This window comes from Macrosteles quadrilineatus, unplaced genomic scaffold (genome assembly GCF_028750875.1).
Source record: "Macrosteles quadrilineatus isolate MER2022 unplaced genomic scaffold, UCM_ALF_1.0 Scaffold_7__1_contigs__length_78375512, whole genome shotgun sequence".
In the NCBI taxonomy this organism is placed as follows: domain Eukaryota; kingdom Metazoa; phylum Arthropoda; class Insecta; order Hemiptera; family Cicadellidae; genus Macrosteles; species Macrosteles quadrilineatus.
Window position 1 is genome coordinate 47180102 of NW_026542600.1, and position 21507 is coordinate 47201608.

The following is a 21507-nucleotide window of genomic DNA, read 5'->3' on the forward strand; positions in this document are numbered from 1 at the left end:
TATTGAGGGTCTTCTTATCGAGGTTCCACTGTTTACTTACGTCCCTGGGGAGAGGTCCTCCTTGGAGGTTGCTCTCGACCTTGGAGTCTCTGCGTGTTTTGTCCTGGAGGTCTCGTCGTCGCTGGTACCTACAGTTGTGGTGTGGTAAGGGTAAAATCCTCCCTGCAGCTCCTTACCACCCCTAACCCTACTGGCCATCAGTACTTGACCTGAGTTGAACCTGTCGACAACCACAGAATGATGCAGGATATTTTACCACAGGTTTATCTCTATGTTAACTTAACTGTTGAACTTAGTATTGTACGAATACCTTTGTAAAAAACTGTATCCGACGTCTGATAACATAATTTTCTATGGTAAAATTGTAACTAGTTTTCTAATAAAACAGCCAATATTCGTCTCTAGACTCATTTAATATTGCATTAACTGAAGGAAACAATTCATAATTATTGATAGACAGATAGACAAACAAGTTATTACGAATACTTGTTGAAAAACAAATCTTATAGCTGATGACAAAAACCCAAACATGGGCCGCTTTCTGTAGTACCTTTGACTAGTCAATGGTAGTACTAATTTCAAAAGTACTATTTTCTGAAGTACCTAATCGAATATGGCGTACACTTAAAAAAATAGACTTTATTTTTACTTATTGGGCAGGACAATAATGTTCCAGAATAACAGCAAAGTGTTTAACAATAAATATCCAGGTAAGACCTTGAGTCATATAGCTGTAAATGATTTAATTAGGAAGTTTTCTGACACTGGCTCAGTTACCAATGAGAAAAGAACAGGATGAATGGTCCAAGATGAATTGACACAAGTAAAAGTAGTTGATCAATTTGTAATGAATCCTACTACATCGTTGAGCAAAGTGCAATGTGTTTTATTAGAAAACTAGTTACAATTTTACCATGGAAATTCTATTTTTCTACTGCAATGTTTAAACAGTAAGACATAGAAAGAAAACTTAAATACGTAAAATGTTTATTTAAAATTACCTTTCACATGATATGAAATTTGTTATACCTCACTATTTAAGAATTTTGAGTTATAAGCTTTCTTTTATTCTTTAAATTTGATATTTTTTTAAATTAGAATATAACATGGAAAATGTCCTTACTACAAGTTATTTTAAAGAGTAGCTCAAGAATAAGCTTGGAAAGAAATTTGGCGCTGTTCCGTTCAGTAGTTAGGGTAATACGGTAGTTAACTTCAAAGTCCTTTTTTAAAACGTTTTGACACACCCTGTAAATACGGTTAAAGATAATTAAATTTGTTTGCACCAAAATGATCGGGGTGGTTAGACCTTTAAATTTATGTATCACACAACCCATGTTTACATTTGAAAATTTCTCAAAAAGCACCCCTTTGGGGGGTAGGGGTTGGGCCCTTTTGGGCATTTCTTTAAAATTGAAAATAATTTTATTGGATTTGGCATGTCCAAATTAGGGGAGAATTAGAACAAACAAGTGTTAAAAGCCTTACCTTTGCACACAACAGATATGGAAAGTTTTCAAATGAACACCCTAGTAAGTAAATGTCTGATTAGATTTTGATATAATTTCTTAAATACCTCAGATTCATTTCCTATTTAAATAACTTTATGATTAACGACTTCTTAGGTTTGCTGCTACAGGGGGAGGTAATAATAAGTGTTATTTTGTGATTTTTAAAAGCTTAGGATGAATTAAACCAATTTGTCTAATTTGATCAGAATATACTCATAAACAAGACAACTTCAACAATTACTGTATATCATTCTCCAAAATAATAACATGAGAATTTGTAAATTAGACTTTTTTGGAATTTTCCTCGTAACCGTTAGGCATAAGACAACGCTTTAATATACAATATCGTATTAGTTTTTACAAAACACAAAAAGAAATTCCTGTTCCTTGATCGGCAGTGCCCTCTCACTTATAAGACATTAGAGACAAATGTGGATGCATAGAAGTTAAGATCGAATACATGATAAGAGAAGTCTGTTAATCAATGGTAGCTTCTGTGTTCATTTCGTTTGGAAATAACAGCAAAACACACACATGCAAAGCCACAATGTTTTTCACCAACCATATAATAAAAACCTAGTCTTAAAAAGTTTAAGTCTTGGTCTTAAACACAAGGCTTTTAAATAAAGGAGCAAATAAAATGTCCAATAGGATCTTGTAAAGCTCTCAATCATTGTTCCCCATCTTGTAAAGTTCCACAAAGCACTAAATACTCCGGTTTTCGATTTTATGGTCGTTCAAAGTACAAAGCTAAAGTAGAGTTTGCTGTAAAAGACTGAATGCAATAAAGAGTGTTTTCCGAACTTACATGACCATCGCTAACATCAGAGCTTAAAAATATATTCATGTTTAGTCGATTAAGAAATGTCTCAAACAATCTGATGTTAAACGAAAATACTTCTACTGCAGCAAACCTTCCGAAAAATAAAACCTACTGTTGTTTTATTAAGTTTTTATTCAAACAGTTTACTATAAAATGTTCATATTTTTCACGCACAAATTACATTACCTAAATAGCTCATACATGAAGCACGATAATTATTGTTTTATTAGCATGAAGTGGAAATGAGTTGTTTGAGTACCCATAAGGCAATCAATAGCATTTAATTTTTTTACGCAACCCGCCATGTTAAACTTCCCTATCCAAAACGTGATGTAAACAACTTCTTTACTTCACTCGGTGAAGTAATGAAACCCATTCAAATAACATTGAGTGCTCAACCTAATAAAATAAACCTCTATGGAGCCAACGACGTTCAACGCTAGAAATCAGCTGTGCACTTGAATGTTAGTGTTATGCTTTGAAGTATTTTCCTAACCTAGCTTTTGTTTGAAAAAGAATGTAACTGTTGGAAGATGAGTGAAAGGTTTATGTTGTGTTTTAAATGTTGTATTTGTAAGTAAAAATATCCTGTATTTTATTGTAATCAATAAAAACAGTTCACTTAAAAACAAACTAGTTTATATATTGTAGATTAACTTATTTACACCCCGTCCTGTATATTGCGGGGACATGAAAAATATTGTACGTTACCCCCTGTATATTGTCGGGTCAGGTTCAGGTAAAAGGTACGTTACACGTTAAGTAACAGCGTTTTTACATCACTTAGGTGAACCTGCGTGATGTAAAAACGCTCTTACTACACTTGTAACGTAAATAGCTAACAGAGAAGCTGTATAGCATTTGCGCTTTTAATACGGATTAATAGAGGCACTGACTCGCTTATTTTAGAAGTCCTGTGAAACAGTTAGTATTGTAATAAGACGAGGCTATAAAAGTTAATTGAACATTGCATTTTTACGTGAAGATTTTTTCATTTGGGTGTAAATTAGGCCAACCAATTCTAAAATTATTTAAAGTACTTAAAAATTGAAAGTGGCTTAAAACCAAGACATTTCAAAATAATTCAAAATTGGCTTTCTTTTTTTATTTCAAACATTGTGTTTCGTCCAGTCCCAAAAGTTAATGTAGTTATTTTAAGAAAAACGGGGAAATTACACTAATTCATTAAATCATAAGACATTTTTAAACGCTGTTAATAAATGTGGGAGCTATCGTCACTAGATGTCATAATAAACTAATACTAAATTTATGATAACACATTTTAAGATATCGTATTTCGAGTTGGTCTGTTTTTTGTGAATATAAATAATTGTCAGGTGTAGAAGAAGCTACAACAGGTGATTGAAAAGACGTAAGCTGATACGATTGATGACTTCCAGTGATCAAGAAGGATCCTTTCCTTGCAGTCGACATCTTCTTCGACTCAATTGCTTATCCCAGATATATCTATTCTGAAGAATTTTATTAAGTCGTTAAAATTGGAATTGATGCAACATGTTTTAAATACAAAGTATCGAAGGAAATAGGGTTAAACCTTTCTATTCCACGATTGACTATGATTTCAAACAAACTTTTATACATGAAACTGTCCTTGTTGGAATAAAGCCTTGTAAATTTTACATTAAAATGTACAGTGGCAGGATTAGTTTTAGTTTATGTTTTAGCTTCGTTGCGAATCACTGGTTTCAGCTATGCATTGATCAAACAATTTGAACAAATAAAATATCCAATACAATATTTCACATTTTTTTCAATAAAGCAAACATTGTCATAAATATTACCAAGCTTACAAACTAAGTAACAAGATAAATACATTTTGAGCCACTTAATTTTGGATTTTATACAAATACAAATAATCAGAATAAGTTAAAAAATCATTAAAGTGATGTAAGCCTTAGAATAATGATTGGTAAAAAGTATATATCATAGAGTTGATCACAGAAAGATTTGGATTGAATTAATATTAGACAGTGTTTAAAGTATAACACCTTGGGGAGCTGATCTAGTGGTTAGAGCGCGGGATTTCAGTCCCTGAGGTCCCGGGTTCAAATCCCGCCAAATCACTAATGGATTTTATCCGCCGCAACCCCTAGGTCTAGCCTGAAGTAATGTGAAAAATAATCCCGGGCTTTTGCCTAGCGTCTTAGGACAACAAAAAAAGTATAACACCTTACAACAGGTTTTAATGCACATTAACAATCAATATTATAAGCAAGATGGCATTTAAGTTATGTAAATGGAGATTAATCCATTCTATTTTGCATGTTAAGCTGTATGAGAGATTAAATCCTGACGTATTATTCTCAGAAGGATTTTAGTCGAGGTTTTCATTGCCATGACACACAAGCCTCAAATAAAGGCGATACAAGTGTATAAATGATCAACTAATAGTTCATAATATTCTCTCGTTCAAACAAATCACCACTATTGTCTAACAATAAATTATTACAGTATACACAAATACAAATATTCTATTCATTTATGAATTGAAGATGATATACACTTCAAGGAATAGTCATATTTTAGTGTGTAAATTTATTTGTACTGTATCTTTCTTATATCTTTTGTAATTTTCCTTCTTTATGCAGAGTTCTTAAACAATTTTTCAGGTTAAATATGGAATTCACATAAATCAAATCAAATCGACATACCTTAGAGACATAAAGTAATTATCCCTGCAAAAAACGAACTTTTATTGAATTTGTATTGTACGCTCATTACTTAAAACATTGGGCCTACTGGAACACTTAACGTACGGTAAAAAAATATATCAAAAATATTTGAGTTGTATTATAAGACGATTTAGTATAGTCTTCACCATTAAAATTTACTTTACTGGCCTTAATTTTTGTAGTCTGTTTATGGATATAGTTGGATTAAATTTAGCAAATTTATTTCATACTAAGCTATCAACATTTCACTAAAAAACTCAATCCTGGAAAAAACACACCCCTTTCGCAGCAAACCTCGCCAAAACTCGTCAAACCTTATGTTATTTAAATAGGGAATAAATCTGACACGATGGAAACTATTAGTTAAACACCAATCAGGCAAATGGAAATTTTCTTGGACTGTAGGTTTGCTGTAGCGGGGGTATTTAATAATTTTAGAATGATACTCTCTGTTTCTATTGACACTTGGTATAATTATGATGACGTTAGACAATCATTAGAGGGTTTGTAACCCGTAGTCTAAGTAGCCATGTACTGCAGATAGAACGTTCACAAGTACAAGGCAGTCAAATCAATTGCTATGTAACTAGAGATGAAGATAACTACTGTCCACAGCACGTATTGTGTGGCCTTTGATCATTTATCGTCACAGATTGGATCAAAAAGCTTCAACAGATTGTGGAGGTGTAAACATACTATTAAACAGGAACCAAATCAAATTTAGACTAAACGCCTTTGGCGTCCGATGATCTGTTCTCAAAGGGCCATAATGAGTTCGAAAAAGTCAGCTCTAGTTAAATCTGATTGAATTTGAGCAATTTAATTGTGAAAATCTTTGTTCCCAAATGTCTTAAATTCTAAATAGAATTTGAGTGATGCAAAGTTTTGAAAATCAGACTTGGGTGAAACAGATAGATAACAGCAGTTTAAATTAATCTCTTTACTAATTTTGTATTCTGACTCAATTTTTCGTAAATGAAATATAAGTTTTTAGACATCTTTTATTGCCATGGATGAGTTTCAAGAGAAATTATGTTCTAATCTATGAATAATATTATTATTATGTCAATCATTCTTAGTTGCAATGCATGGAATTAAAGTAATATTTTTTATTGGACCGGTTGGTAACCTTCTGAAAGGTTAGCCAGTATTGTAGGTCAAACTATATACGATTATTTAGGTAATTTTTAAGGCTTTACAGTTAGCACTACCAACTCCTGACACGTAATTGTCCAACACACTTGGTATCTAAACGTTAATTGGTAACTAAACTGTTTAAAGGCCATTGGCCAATTTCTGTACAGTACAGGAGAATTATTCACCCTGTAAAACGAGTGTTACGTTTGTCTGGTCTCTGTTTCCATTCCAAGGTAGACAAATTCGTTGATCATTAAAGAATAATGCGTAGAACAGTAACGTCCCTTTAATAGTTGTTCATTAGTGAGTTAATATCCGTGGTAGTTTTTTTTTGTATAAACCTTAGTTATTCAGGTAAGTATTACATCTAGAAGATAAGTTTTTAACGATATTGAGGTCAACATTGTATATTTGAACACTGTATTGATCAACCGAATCAGGTCTTGTTTTTAATAAAATGAACATTGCTGCTTGGTAGAAATTATGTGTCATAATCTTATAGGTTTATTTAAGTATTGTTGTTGGGAGTGTTGTCGAAAGTCTACTGTACTGAGTTTACTGATGTGCATTCAAAAGATGTTTCAACTTCAGAATGATTTCAAATTTTAACTTGTATTGGGGCCGGTGAAAAAATACGATTTTTATCATCGGATAACAAGTACCGTGCAAAACTAGAAGGTATGTTTACATGGTAACCTGTCTTTGGGAAATAAGAGGAAACTTCGAATGCGTTTTCATCTGAATCAGTAGAATTGTAACCTTCCCCGAATATGGATTGCATTCTTAACCTCCATCAGCCGTGTTTAACTCATTGACGGGACTATCTTCCAAAGACCAAGATTCCAGAGTTACAATAGTTTCAACTGTTGACTTACTTGTTAGGCTCGAACTGGTATTGAGGTCTGCGCATGACCAGTAGGCGTGGAAGAATGTGTATGAACACTCGTTTTACCCAAGGCGCCATTCTGTGCGTCTGGGGCGATCTGAAGTGGACGTTGAGAACTACTACAGTCACACATATACTGGAAAAACACACACATAGTTAAATAATATTTCGACACAGTATTTAATATGAGGTAGTGGCTTCTGGGGGGGGGGGGATGAGAGGACACAGAAGAAAATAATATGATTCTCCCAATAAAAACAGTTACACACTATTCCATTTTATTTCTTTGTTTTATAATAGCTAAACATGCTACTTTTTTCCTTTTTCTAGTCCACATGGATCTCCTTAGGCCAGTTTTAAGGACTTTTTCCGGTTTCCGTAGGAGCTTTGTTCGTTAGCATGTTCTATTCTTACTTAAATAATAAAGTGTAAAAACATTTTTTACATCGATAACTGTATTATTATACCTTAAGAATATTTTATGTCACATTTACTATTACAGTAACAAAATCCAAGGTAATATCAAACTGTAGCAGGTTTACGACCGAGTCTAACGACTAACGAGTCCCGGAATGGATCTTTCGTGCCAAGTAGTGGACGTTGTCTTTCATCAGGATGCAAATAACCACACAAAACCTCTTGGTTCTAAACAATAAAATGATTTAATGTAATGATAAACTTTAAGGTAAAAAAGGCCAATATAATATTTTTTACATAAAATAATGTTCTACAGTTAAGTATTTTTCTATAAGGTTGTTATAGCATAGTTATTTTACAATTGATTTAAAGTCAGCTGATGAACAATATTATTTCCCGTGGTAAAAAATACATACACCATGCTCCTATTGGGACAGTTATAGAGATAAGGCAAAAAATTCTAAATGCAAATGCATACAGCCTTAAGCACAATTCTTGGCTATCACGTGTCTTCCTAAGGGGTCAGTAAGCTGGAATATATTAGAGGCGATTTGGAACGCACACAGGTCAACTTGCAATGAAGAGTTGAAGGCTTATTTAGGTCTTACAAATTACTATGGAGAGTTTATTTGTAATCTTTCAGCTTTTACTTTCTACTCCGTAAGGATGTACCTTGGGTATGGCCAACCCGTTGTTCTCCAGTCTTTCAAGAAAGTAAGACATGGGCATAATCTTCGGATGTTTTGGTTTGGTTTGGTGGGCAATTAAGTTAACGATATGTTTTACTTGTAACGCAAGCCCGCGTGGTGTTGGACCTGTGCTTTGGCATCTAGTAAAGAGAATGGATAGGCCTATTGCCTCCGCATCAAACTCTTTGAGTACGAGTTAGCGAAATCATTCCTAATTGCATTGGGAAATACGCTGGCTATCGTATTTGGTGTAAACAAACTCCATGTTTAAGTTGCAGACTGACAGTATTCTTAAGTATTATGTTCTGGTGGTAGAGAGCAAGGCGAGGTCCCGGGTTAAAATCCCGCCAATCACCAATGATCTTTGTGTTTACGCCACGATATAGACCTACCCTGGAGTAATGTGCAAAAATAGTTTGGTTCTAGGCTATATACTTGCGTCCTAGGATGTGAAGGTGGGACTTCATAAAACTTTTCATAAGGCTAAAAGTTAAATAATATGAAACATTTACTAACCCTTAAAATTTACGTTAAGTCTTGAGACACCTATACTCTAAAACCATTATACCGGCTTGTATAGTTATTATAAGTAGGCTAACTGTTTTATTTACAAAATGAGATTAAGATGAAAACCACAAATGTTAGCTCCCAACTGATATGACGATCATTAGAAATCATTGTTATGGCATTTAACATTTAAATGCTTCTTTTTCAGTGAATTGTGTGACACTGTGCATGAATGTTGGCGTTCATAATTTGATTTTAAAAACTGGGATGCCATCTCACGGGAGAGTGTCAAAATGACGAATAGAGTTCCCTTGTTTATTTCAAATAGCATTAATGAGGATTAACAATTTCTTTGAAACTTTTTGCCGTGGCAAATTGATGTTATTCAAGCATAACATTTATATTGTTTTGTTGTAAAAAATTCTACTAACATAAAATTGTTATGAAGTCGAAGTCATAATTGGATATATTACTAACCATTTTACATACTACTATTATTTTAACTTTTCCAAACTTTCGTGATCCTTTCTTGATTTTGATAAATTACTAACCATGTTACATACTACTATCATTTTAACTTTTCCAACCTTTCTTGATCCACCTCCAGAAACTTTGTGTAGTTTTAAACTCAAGAAATGTTGGAAAATTCCAAATAATAATAGTCACATTTCAGAACCAATGTCTTAATGCATTTTAAATTACTATTTATGTCAAAGTATAAATAAATAAAAGCATTTTACGCCCCACTACAATGTTTTAAACGAACTTCCCACGCAAGGATTCGGTCCAGAAAACATATGTTTGCCGCCAGCTTAATCAAATGGGGTTCATTACTTACTACTGTACTGTAATTAGTTTTTACCGGACACCGGATTATATTTGGCAATGAGTGGTTATAAACAAAAACATAACATCCGTTAGAGGTTATAAGTAGTGATTGTTAGTCCTTTAGTTGGTGGGTATATATAAGGATTTTTATTGTCAAGTTAGCTTAGAGTAGTACAGCATAAAATATCTTACGTCACTCGTCCAAAATGTGTTTACCGGACTCGTATGGTAATCCCACTCGTCCAGTTAACACATATTTTCAGGACTAGTAAGGTAATATACTATTAATATACTATGGTGTATAGTATGGTATATATAGTATGGTAATAGTGGTAATACTATTACAGTATAGTTTTATATTGCATCTTTTGAATGTTTCATACAATAACACTATTTATTCAACTAGTTGTAGCCTATGATGCTGCCTAAATATATTTATGTTATTACATTTCTTGTGCTATTTTACGGAGAAAGGACCTTTTAGGGACTTTTTTTTATAAATGCCGAACTCCGTGATTTATTTTCTGTAAAGTAATCTCTGGTGTCAACAACATACAGCTAGGTTTGTGATAAACTAAAACATTTATTGGATTTTTAAAGTTTTAAACCATTGTTCTGATGTTGGTTACCACAGTTTTTTTAAGTCAATTCAGTTTCGTGTTACTTTTTTCCTTCCATATATTGAAATTAAATTTTTTTTATATAAATTCAAAGCATCTACTTATTATTTTTGTATGTAGAATATTACCCGTAACCCATAGAAATATGATGTGAATTAAGATGTAATGAATGGGCTGTTTAACGGATAACTACTGTTACTCGATTCGTGCAATTTATGTTTGTTGTTGTTGTTGTTGTTGTTGTTAGGTTGTTGCAATTAGCATCTCTTTGGCTAATGAGGTCTTAAAACGTTTACTTAAATGTGAAATAGGAAATACAGTGAATTTAAAATCCTCCACGAGAACCAAAATTGAGCAAGTGCAACAACGTTATCTTATATTCCATTGTTTTCTTTTCCGGAAATTAGCATTTCGTTAGTGTTCCATTATTCTTTTCCAATTAACCTTCTTGTCATGTGTATATTGAGTTAACTTAATGCATTTGTTTTGAACTCCCATGAATAATTTTGTTTCTATTTACTTACCTTATAGATACAAGTATCATGGCAAATATGAGGTATTTTCCTAAAAGGGGGACGACCAGCGATGTCGGGGGGATGATCTCCACTACTAGCAGGAAGAACACGTGGAGACTAATAAGAATTGAAATTGAGAGTGTAACCTGAAAGAAAAGAATCAATTTAAAGTCCTGATACTAAAGTAAAACATGAATATTATATTTCTTAATATTTTTTGTACAAATTCCATTGTGAAAAATGCATGGCATGCCAGAAGTTACAATCCTGGTAACAAACAAGTATTTTCTCATCACTAAGAAACTTTAGTCTCACAGTTTTTACTGAGGTTTTGGCAATAGCTTGAAGGGCGGATGTAAAAATAATTTCTCTGTTACGGGACTAAAATTATGTTTGGTAGAAAATTCGTATTTGGAACTAATTGGTGGTCTATAAAATCTTCATATGTGGAACTAATTTATGGTGAGTAGGATCTTTATATCCGGAACAAAACGATTGGTAGAATTTTCATATTTGGAACAAATTTATATTCTTTAAAATTACCATATTTGGAACTGTTTTATGACAGGAAAACATCAACCCACTTCGCTTAAATTTGGTAAAATACAAAAATATAGAATGAAATTATTAAATGCATCCTCTACACTCATTTAAATTATATTGATATTTCACGTAAAATGTATTCCAAACTATGAACAATATAAAGAACAAATACTTCTTGGCGTGATTTTTAGATTCAATGTACTTGTGCTATTCTAATGGCCATTGTAGTCCTCTTTGGTATTAAAAAGTCCCAAAATGTTAAAGAAAGTAGAATACATTGTTAGTTGGATTACGGTTAACATGAGATATATAATTTAGATTATAATATCATATGGGTTAGCTTACGGCTTAATGAAATATAACTTAAATTCCAAAGACTATCTGAAACTTCTAAAATCAAAATCGTTTATTTAAGATAAAACAATAATTCGGAAAATCTTTAATAAGTCCTCACTTAGTCTAAGTTTTAAACAAATTATCTTTCGCTTACATGTTAAGGTATGAAGTATTTGTGTCTTTCATAGCAAAATTTCCATAAAACACATTAAACCAAGGAAGGTTATTGCCTATATTTTGTCAGTTTTTATTTAGCTCTTAGGTTTTTTGTTGTTGTCTTGTCATATCAAATTGGATTTATATTAGTTTATGAGTACCCTTAACAAATTTGTCATCATTAATTCGTTTATTAACTATTTGTTCTGGTCATTCTTTTTGACCTGCATAAGCTTTATAGGGTGAATAATTTGTTAATTTGTTGTACCATGCATTGTTATAGTTACCGTTAATAAGCCAAGTCATCACTTTTCATTTGCCCGCGTACTTATGTTCTTATGTACTTGTTCTATTCAACTGTTTTTGTTCTTGTAAATGTTTACAATTAGTCATCATGAGTTTTTGGACCCCTTTCGTTTTTTACATGAAAGAAATGGAGATGTCCGTTAGATTAAATAAATAAGTATCATGTTTTTACCCTTATGTAATTCAAAATGTATTTCTTGTGCCAAACCTGAGTAACAAGCCAATTTTCAGTATGTTCATTGAATTTTTACCCAAAAAAGGTTCTTAACCATTATGATTTAAAAATATTTGATCATACCCAACGAATACTTAGTTTTTGGGTACACAAGGAAATTATACAACATTGGCAAAATATAGTGCAGATATATTCATAAACAGTTTATAATAACTTTATTCTTAACGAGGAAAACATGAGATAAAACGTACGATGTTTAAAGCTAACAATTCAGTAACCAAAAATTACAAACATCAATGTGAGATTTTGAGATACTAAATTGTTTGCTGTAAAATATTGTTCTTCAGGTTAAGATGTATATCTGATTAGTACAAAGTTAAAGATCACTTGTTTAAGTATGGGTATAGTTTGTAAACTTTGAAATAGAATTTGTATTACACCGCAATCTTCATTTCATATACATCGAAAAGACGTATCCTAAAATAATACGTATTTATTCAGTATAGAATACAGTTGTTATCTTTAGCTAGACGGTAAATATGCACGAAGACTGATTGCGAGTCTCATGACGATTTTTACACAGTTTTACCTTCTTGTAAATTGTTGCATTATACATTTTAATACATCGAATAGTGTTGTAAAATGTATTTTAATTTATTCGTGTAGCTGCACAATAACGAAGTTATTTATTTATACACATATATTTGTACCACGTTATTGGTTGCTTCTCTAAATAGACATTATCTAAAAAAATATTCATAAACTTATAAATTTCCTAATTTAAATATTTAAGTTTTAAAAAATTTTTAAAATAACTTCTAATAATTTAATAACTGTATTTTTAAAAGAAAACTTAACGAGTTGAGGCTCTAAAAATACCCCTTTAGCTGGTGTCAGTTGTCAGGTTCAATCAATTGATACTCAGTTGGAATGTAACTTGACAAGGCACAACTTGTTTACTGTCAACTAGATGTATTGAGCTCATAACTCGAAAAAAAATATTTTAATTTAAAAATGCTACGCAACTTTTAAGCGTAAGGAAAGAATATGCATGAATTTGTCAGCTTCAAACGTTTCCATCGCTATTTTTGTTTGAATTATATTATTATATTGAAACAAACTAAAACTAAACCAGCTGATTGAAAATTAGAAAAAGTACGAAATGATGAATTTACCACAAGATGCATCTTTGTACAGGAAAAAACATCTTTGTATCTTTATACAGACTGGTCAAAAAACGTAATACACAGGATAGATAGAATTATGAAATTATATTTCATCACTAGAAACTTCAGTAAATCTTTTCTATACGAGCTCAAGTTTTACAAATAAAAAGAAGCAGGGGTCGAAACTTGTCCGTGTGTCGAATGACATTATTCGGGTCACCAGAATTGCACCCCCATGGAATCGCACCCCCTGCCGAGCATCGACGTCATTTTGACGTCATACACAGGGGGTTACATAGATTATGTGTACAATTGCTGCAGTTGGCCTGTAACATAATCTAGTTTATTGAATGTAGGAATGATAAAAGTGAACATGGATGATTATATTAGAAATTGAAAAGAGATATGTACCCCACTGAAATCGTAGCCCTGCCTACATCTATCTACGTATGGGGTTGGAATTGCACCCCATGTAAGAAACATCAGAAATCTTCTGTTGCTATCGAAAAACAAATACTTCATATCTTGACATGTAAGCGACAAATATACTTTATGAAACATAGACTAAGTGGGAATTACTAAGGAATTTCTATATTATTCTTTGTTTATCCCGAATAACCGATTTTGGTTCAAGAGGTTACAGATTTTAAATTATATTTCATCAGGAAATATGCCATGTAATGTATTCTACTTTTAGCAAATTTCCCAGGGATTACTTTTTTTTTACATGGTGGGGCTTTTAAAATACCAAAAAGGTCTACAATTACTTAGAATAGCCCAAGTAAATTGAATCTAATTCACGCCAAGAACTACGAAGTTGTTTATTCGTAACCTTACATAGATTTTATAACATCTTACGTGAAATATCAACATAATTATTTATACGGAATTGTGAAGTAACTACGATTTCATAATAATGTACTCAGTTTAACAATGTCAGTTGAATTGTAGTTTGTCCCGAAGACGTATTGATAAGCATCCAAATCGTCTAAAACTGTCTTCGCCGACTCAATAACAATTAGGAATATGAATAATATCCCGAAGACCAACGATCTAGAAATTGGTTTAACCTCCATTTTTTGCTGTTTTGTCATAAACTACTAAACAAGAATTTCTAAAGAAGAGATAAACTTTAAGAAAGGACCATGAGCTCCTAAGTTGGTCCAATTAAGAAGAACTACTATTTAATTTCAACAATTGAAATATCGCTACCAAGATCATTTGTAAAATACCAACATCTTTTAACTTACCTTCTCACCACTGTCGGAGGGCAGATAGAAAGTTAGCACTGTGAGAAATGAGATTCCCATGCAAGGGATGATGATGTTTACAGTGTAGAATAGAGTTTTCCTTCGCATGGTGATGTTGAAGGTGATGTCGAGGTATGGTTCATCACAGCATGTGTAAAACCTCTCGTTCCTGCACACAGTTGTGATTAGTGCTCAAAACTAATTATAACTTTACTCACTCAGTCTTCATACAGAGTTGAATATTATTAGGACGATATTCTTCAGTATTTAAGACCAGCTAATAAATCACGCCTTAAATGTTTGCAATTAGTTGTCGTTCCTGTATACTGAATATTGCCAAGTGTGTAGATACCATATACGGAAGCAGTATAAGGGTTTATTTGATTTGTGTGGAAATCCGATTGAAATGAACAAGTGCATGACAATTTATTGTAAAACGGTACTTTTTGCCATCAGCTGTTTGTATTGTTGTTTGATGGTATTGGTGTTACCATACTAACAAAACCTCCCTACTAACAATTTGTCGTCATACTGCGGCAAAAACATCCGTTTTTAATGCATGCGTCGTAGGTAAGTAGTATTTGTACTCTCTAGGGAGTAAAAATTATTTTTAGTCCCTAGGGAGTAAAAATCTGCTGTTGTAATCAGTTGTAAATTTCAATTGTGGCAATCGTATCGATCGAAATTATTTATCGATTGATTTATAAGGTAAGGTTTTAGCCTATTGTTCTTGATTGCTCAACACAATCGTAATAGACGAAATAATTGAATCACTTATCAAACAGCTGCTTATTTGCATTAGTAGAGAAAACAAGCTGGAAGTCGTTTTGAGAGGTTTCTTTACATAAACATTATTTGGGTTTCCAGCTTTGTTTTTGTTAATTAATGATGCAATATGAAGAAAACTATAGTTCACCACATGGGCAAAAAGTTACCTTTTAACCCTCGATCATTTTCCGACCTCGGCTTCGCCTCGATTGTAACACTTGACCTCGTGTCAAAAAGAGTCACTTTAGGCCCTAGTGATGAAATATACTATTTTGCTGCATAGCTACTTTATCTTGTTATACTTTGTAATATCACAAAAGTATCCATATTAACCTTAACATGTTTTCGAAAAGATTGAGCAAACTGCTGATTAGATAAAATTAACTGTTTGTATCTCGTAATTTAACCATATCAGCGGTTCGAGTTAAGTAAAAATTATAAGATGTTTAATATAGATAATATTGTAATAAAAGCCTTCGCATTAAGTAAAGAGATTATATCAATACTCAATATCAAATTTATTAATTATGTAAGAAATGGAAAATTCATCGATAACTTTGGCTACAATAATAATTATTAGATATTATAAGTTAAAAATATATAGGTTATTAAAGAAGTGGTTGTTGTAACTAATATTTTAAAAATTAAATCTCACAAATCATTCACAATGAAGTGAAAAGCTAAAAAATCCTTTGTTTTGGCTCAGGAACCCGACTTTTGTGATGTTGGATTTCCAAGCTCTAAGTGGTTTTATAACGATTCGAAGAACATCTAGAATACACCCTTCAATCAAAAACGCGGATCAATTGTATAGATACTTGATCGAATGCTATTTTTATTGAGCTTTCAATACTTTCAATACGAACGTTCAAGCAAAATTTTCATTTTAGATTGTTATGAATCTTTCTTCTCTCTACAAAATATCTGTATTATTTTAACTCTCCGGTAGACTAATAAGTAGGCCTATGACAAACAGAAACTCGCTACTAAAAACTTCATTCATAAATTATAATTTTGTTAACAACCATCCAATTAATATAATGTTGTAAATATATTTCATGTCTATAAACACTTAAAAACGTGTTATCCGTGTTAAGTGTTGAATTGTAACATTTAATTCAGAGTAAAACAGAACTTCATGTAGAAATTCGGGAAACGAGTGTGGTTATAATAATTTGGCTGAATATAATGTTGTGTTGAAAAAACTATATACTTTTAATACCTCGTATCAAAAAATATCTGCAGTCTGCGGTATCATCATTGCCGGTTAGCTTAAACAATCAGCTGTTTAATTGGTAATTACCTAATAAGCATAAATATCGATGTAGGCCTACGCAGTATTAAACAAATTAGTTTTTTCTCTCATGTATGAACCAATTTTCTTAAATTTTGTTTCGTTAGAATTTTAAGCAAAGTCTCTAAATTGAACTTTGCAACAGTAGTTGGTTTACCTATGTAGTGTTTATGTTATTTTAGTCAAAAAGTCTAAATAACCGTTGTTTTTAACAAACGTGATACAAAATAATATTTTTTCTCACAATAGGTAATAGCGTTATTCAACTTCTCACCTAATTTAGTACAAACAACCGTCCTCAAATTAGAAATAATTTAGTGAAAGAATTGTGGCTGTACAAATAATTTAGTTAGTTGATGACCAGTGGCTAAGAATTGTAAATACATTTACTATTTCTCGTGAGCTATACGATGAACGGCAGGAGAGGAAGAAGAATTTAACCAAAGCAGGTAATATAGTGTAATTAAATATAAAAAATTTAGATAAAGTGCTCGTCTTATAATCTTGTTGATTGGACTCAATTATCCCGATAACGTTAAACGTGAAACAAATGGTACTGGGCAAAAACACTGATTTTAGCCAGTAACAAAGATAATGAAATCATCTCACTCCATTTTCACTAGCATGTTCATATTAGCTTAAAATAGACAACAAATGCCAGAATGCGTCAATTATTGGTTAATATAAACGCTGGAAAAAGTCTATAAGCATGCAGCTTGTTTTTCCATTGTGAACAAAATGTTGTTATCGTCACCTAGTTTCAATGTGTATTACCTTTGACTATAGAGACGTTACTTTCCCATGTGAAAGATATAACCAGTTTTTAAATCAAATTGACTTAGTTGATGTGAGACACTGCCAGATTGAGCTGATTTAAATTACTGATTTCTGTCGAATATGCGGTTTTTTACCAAGTAAAACTGATAAGACAACTTACTAAGCATCTTCTAAATCAAGTAATATATCTCAGTGACAACAAATAAGGTAGATATAATAATATACACTAGTGCAATCTGTGACTGGCTCACTCAACCATGTTCTTTTTAGTAAAAAAAAATGCGACAGAGTGGTTCATATAGATTGAGTGTTCACTTGAGTATTCAACAGTCATTACTCGACTTACACTAAAATAAAATCTAATTACTGATTTTACATTTAAAACTAGTTGGGGTATTTCTTAGTTACAACATACTGTGGGACACGATGATAAACATACAAACTTAAATAATTCACTTTGAGAATGGCGTACTCTGTAAATGTGTTTCTAGCTAAATATGAGTTTAAATTTGGTGTACAATAAAGTAAAATTATCCATTTAGCTTTGTCACTAACTAAAACTAGCTGTTTCTTTTTAAAAGCCCAATGCACAAGGACAGCTGGGTCAAGTTTCAAACAATCAAAAAGCTTCTGACTTTTCTCAGATTGTCTTTGAGTACTACAACCATTCAGCCTTAATGTATAAGATAGTATATTTATCAATGAGTTGTACTTCTACATACAGTACTTCTACATAATCAGCGATGAACTTATAAAATTGAGAAAAATGTACCTTGACAATAAGTGATTCTTTTTACCCTAGATGGAAAAACTACTTATTGATACAGTTTCCTGACAAAGTGGGCTTCCTTGCACTGATTATAGCACGCAAAGTAGCTGCATTTGCTTACTTTAGGCACACTCAAGTATCCCAACCTAACAACAAAAAGTGTGCTTTTATTAGGCACTTAATACGTGTAGGCTACTCTTGAAAATAAGTTGGTAACACTAAAACTTCGACTACGATCAGCTGGTGGAGTGTTTCCTATTTCGTTTAATGTTTGGATTTAACCTAATCTAAAACGTGTTTAGTGTTTGAAAGACTAATTATTTCTATGCGTTATAGTAACTGTAGGAAAACTATAATGTGTAACACGAGTGTAAAGTGCCTTTACTGCACTCGAGAAACCTTCCACATGTCCTTATTATTTTTATGGTATAGCCTCTGGATCACTGAGTTTTACTACAAAAGGGTTAAATTACCTGTATCAGTCAAATGATCCTAGATTGTAGTTGGTTGACTACAGAAGGTAGGTCGCCTATCTTATACTAGCGCCGCACGTGTCCGTCTTTTGTAAACTTCACGTTCTTTACATTTGTGCTTTGGCCAATTAATTAATGTTTAATGTTTCGTGTACGTGTAAGTTTTATTTGTGAACTTTTAACCTCATGACGACCATTCCGTGAAATAAATCAATGTAACATTTGACCTAAAGATGTGTTAGTGAACACGAAACAGCTGTAGTCGACCAACTACAATCTAGGATCACTTGACGGAGGTAATTTAAACCTTTTGTTGCTTCCACATGTGCAACAAAGTGCCACTTCGCACACTAGTTACACAAATAACTATAGTCCCGCAGCTGTATTAAACTGTATTTCTACGTTACTTAATTATTTGTATATACACAATGAATAAAAATAAATAACAAACCTCACTGCTGGAACCTCCAGTATGTCCCACTCCACAGACATGTAAAACTCCGACAGGTCAACTCCGACCTCCACTATGTTGGAGCCCTGTTTTTCATCCATATGTCGCAGGTCTACCTATAAACACACACACACATTGCTACCCTAGACTAGCAAACTCACAGTCTTTCTCTGTAGCCGACTACTCTTTGTCCTCGGCTCCCCTGTCTGGAAACGCCAAATCGTTTAATTAGAGATGGTTTATGTTTATTTGTTATGTTTCCTTTGTGTTTTAAATGTTGAATATCGTTTCTTTAGTTGCTTATGCGTCTTAACCGATGTCTTACGCGGGAATTACGATACTTAGGTAGATTTTAGGTAGGGTTTAGGTTTAAAAAGCTGTTTAGCTTCTCGTGTTATTCTCGGGCCTTCAGTTCCACTGTCATTGATTGCTGCTTAGACTATTTTGGTACTTTTGAGGCAGGACAATTTTGTGAACGAAAAATTAAGTAAACCAGTAGGTAAGTAAAGCGCTTAAGTTTAGTTTGGATTTCTCCGTTGATTGTGAATAGTGCAAGTCTATGAAGATAGACAGCCTATTGTATGATCATGCCTGCCCTGATTTGCGTTTCACATTGGTGACGTTTGCGTGCGCTAGACTAAATCTGTCTCTCTTATTTCCAGATGGATTTGCGATATTTACTTTACTCTTTCTATATAATACCAAGGGATAGACAACATTATACAAATATATTACAAACAATTGAAATACCGTGGTCAAAATTTGTTTTAGAAACACAAAAGAAGCCTATTACATCAACTGAACTAAACCTGAAATTCGTCTTTAGCTGTCTCTGGTAACAACAAGCTATTACAAGCTATTAACATACATTTCTACAAGTAAGTGTTTAATCTATTCTAAGATTTCAGAAGAACATATTTAATGTGCATTTTCATTCAAATAAAGATCTTTACTTGACTAAAGATATTTATTGTAATTTTATTTTACACTATCATACCAAATTGAACTAAGTAATATACTGTCTTTTATCACCGTATAAAAGTAATTTCCATATTCCATCTGGTTTTTAAGCCCACTAATTCAATGCTTTGCTGGTAAATCATCGGTGTTCACAATAAAATAGTTGCTCTGCTGGGTTGAAGTATGTAATATGAGCAAGCTTTACAAACAAAGAGCGATTAGTTCATTGAAAATGTATTTAATCTGGGCTTGATTAAATAAATGAATTGTTCAGCGGAATGTTAAGCGAGTTATTGTTGGTTTCGCTGCATTGTTGAATATGTTGGCCCTTTTGTACATTTTAGTAACGGGAGTTTGTTTACAATTAAATTTCAATGTATAAAATTAAGGGATAATGTAACGCTAAAATGTAGTGTTTTATAAGTCAGTATCAAACTCTAAACTAACAATAAATGTTTCCTACAAAAACTGGGAACGAGTAAAACTATTAGTGAATATCCAAAATGGTAGTCACAATATTATTATTTTATCAACAACTTTTATAACATGATTAATGAAACAGCTATATCACGTTAAGAAAAATCATTGGTCAATTTAATCGTGTTATGTTGATATTTAGGAAGGCTATTACTATTGTTTGTCATTGAAATGAATTAATTAAATAGATTACTAATCTGATTGTATGTAGGTTTGTACCAAACATGTTTATTTCCACTGAACCAGATGATTTCAGTTTCAAGAAGATAACATAGATTCGGTAAGCTGTGAGAAATATTATAATTAGTTTAATTTAGTTTATTTGTGTTTTTATAAACGAAATGAAGGATGATTTGTTTTGTATCACCATTTATTATTTGATTGTATTTATGATTTAAGATTATTTGACGGTTTTAGAACGTTTCCGGTTATTTTCTTGGTTTATTAAGGCTATCAAATTTAATATGGTACTCAAAATAAAATAGCATACGTTTCGGTGTTCATGTTCAGTTAATCTCTTAACTAAAATTATTATAAATCTTCTTTTCATTAGAAACTACAATAAAAGAAAAGGTATACCAAATACTTACAAAATTAAGTATAATTTAAAGCAGTTATTGTTCATTTATATAAAGCATATATCCTATTATGCACATTTCTTGCTTATCTAATACAAGTAATCAAAAGCTTTGAATTGTTTTTGCGCGATAACATAGCCTATTTCATCTTAGAAGAATTTAGATTCAAAACTATTAAAAATTCTATTATTAATGATTGCCTCGGTTCTTGATTTATAGGTTAAGTTTTTTGCGTATTTTTTCGCTTTTGGTGGCATCATCAGGCTCTTCTCGTTATTTATACACCAAATTAACTAAATATAATATGCATAAAGGATGTTCAAAATGGGTGGGGACATAATTTATGTATAGATAGATTTATGGGGTAGAATAAAGTTGAACTAGTCAGGTTTGCCCCATTTT

General features: G+C 32.2%; 1 protein-coding gene across 1 annotated transcript in view; it reads right to left on the bottom strand.

The window, feature by feature from the left end:
* Positions 1-21507, bottom strand: part of LOC128998955 (acetylcholine receptor subunit alpha-like) — an 88872-nt gene that overhangs the window by 7398 nt on the left and 59967 nt on the right. Inside the window, exons 5-9 of the mRNA XM_054425310.1 lie at positions 19091-19206; positions 14559-14727; positions 10636-10772; positions 7040-7186; positions 41-220 (exon numbers count right to left, since the gene is read on the bottom strand). Coding sequence (XP_054281285.1) covers positions 41-220; positions 7040-7186; positions 10636-10772; positions 14559-14727; positions 19091-19206 — 749 coding nt within the window. The remainder of the gene's footprint in view (positions 1-40; positions 221-7039; positions 7187-10635; positions 10773-14558; positions 14728-19090; positions 19207-21507) is intronic.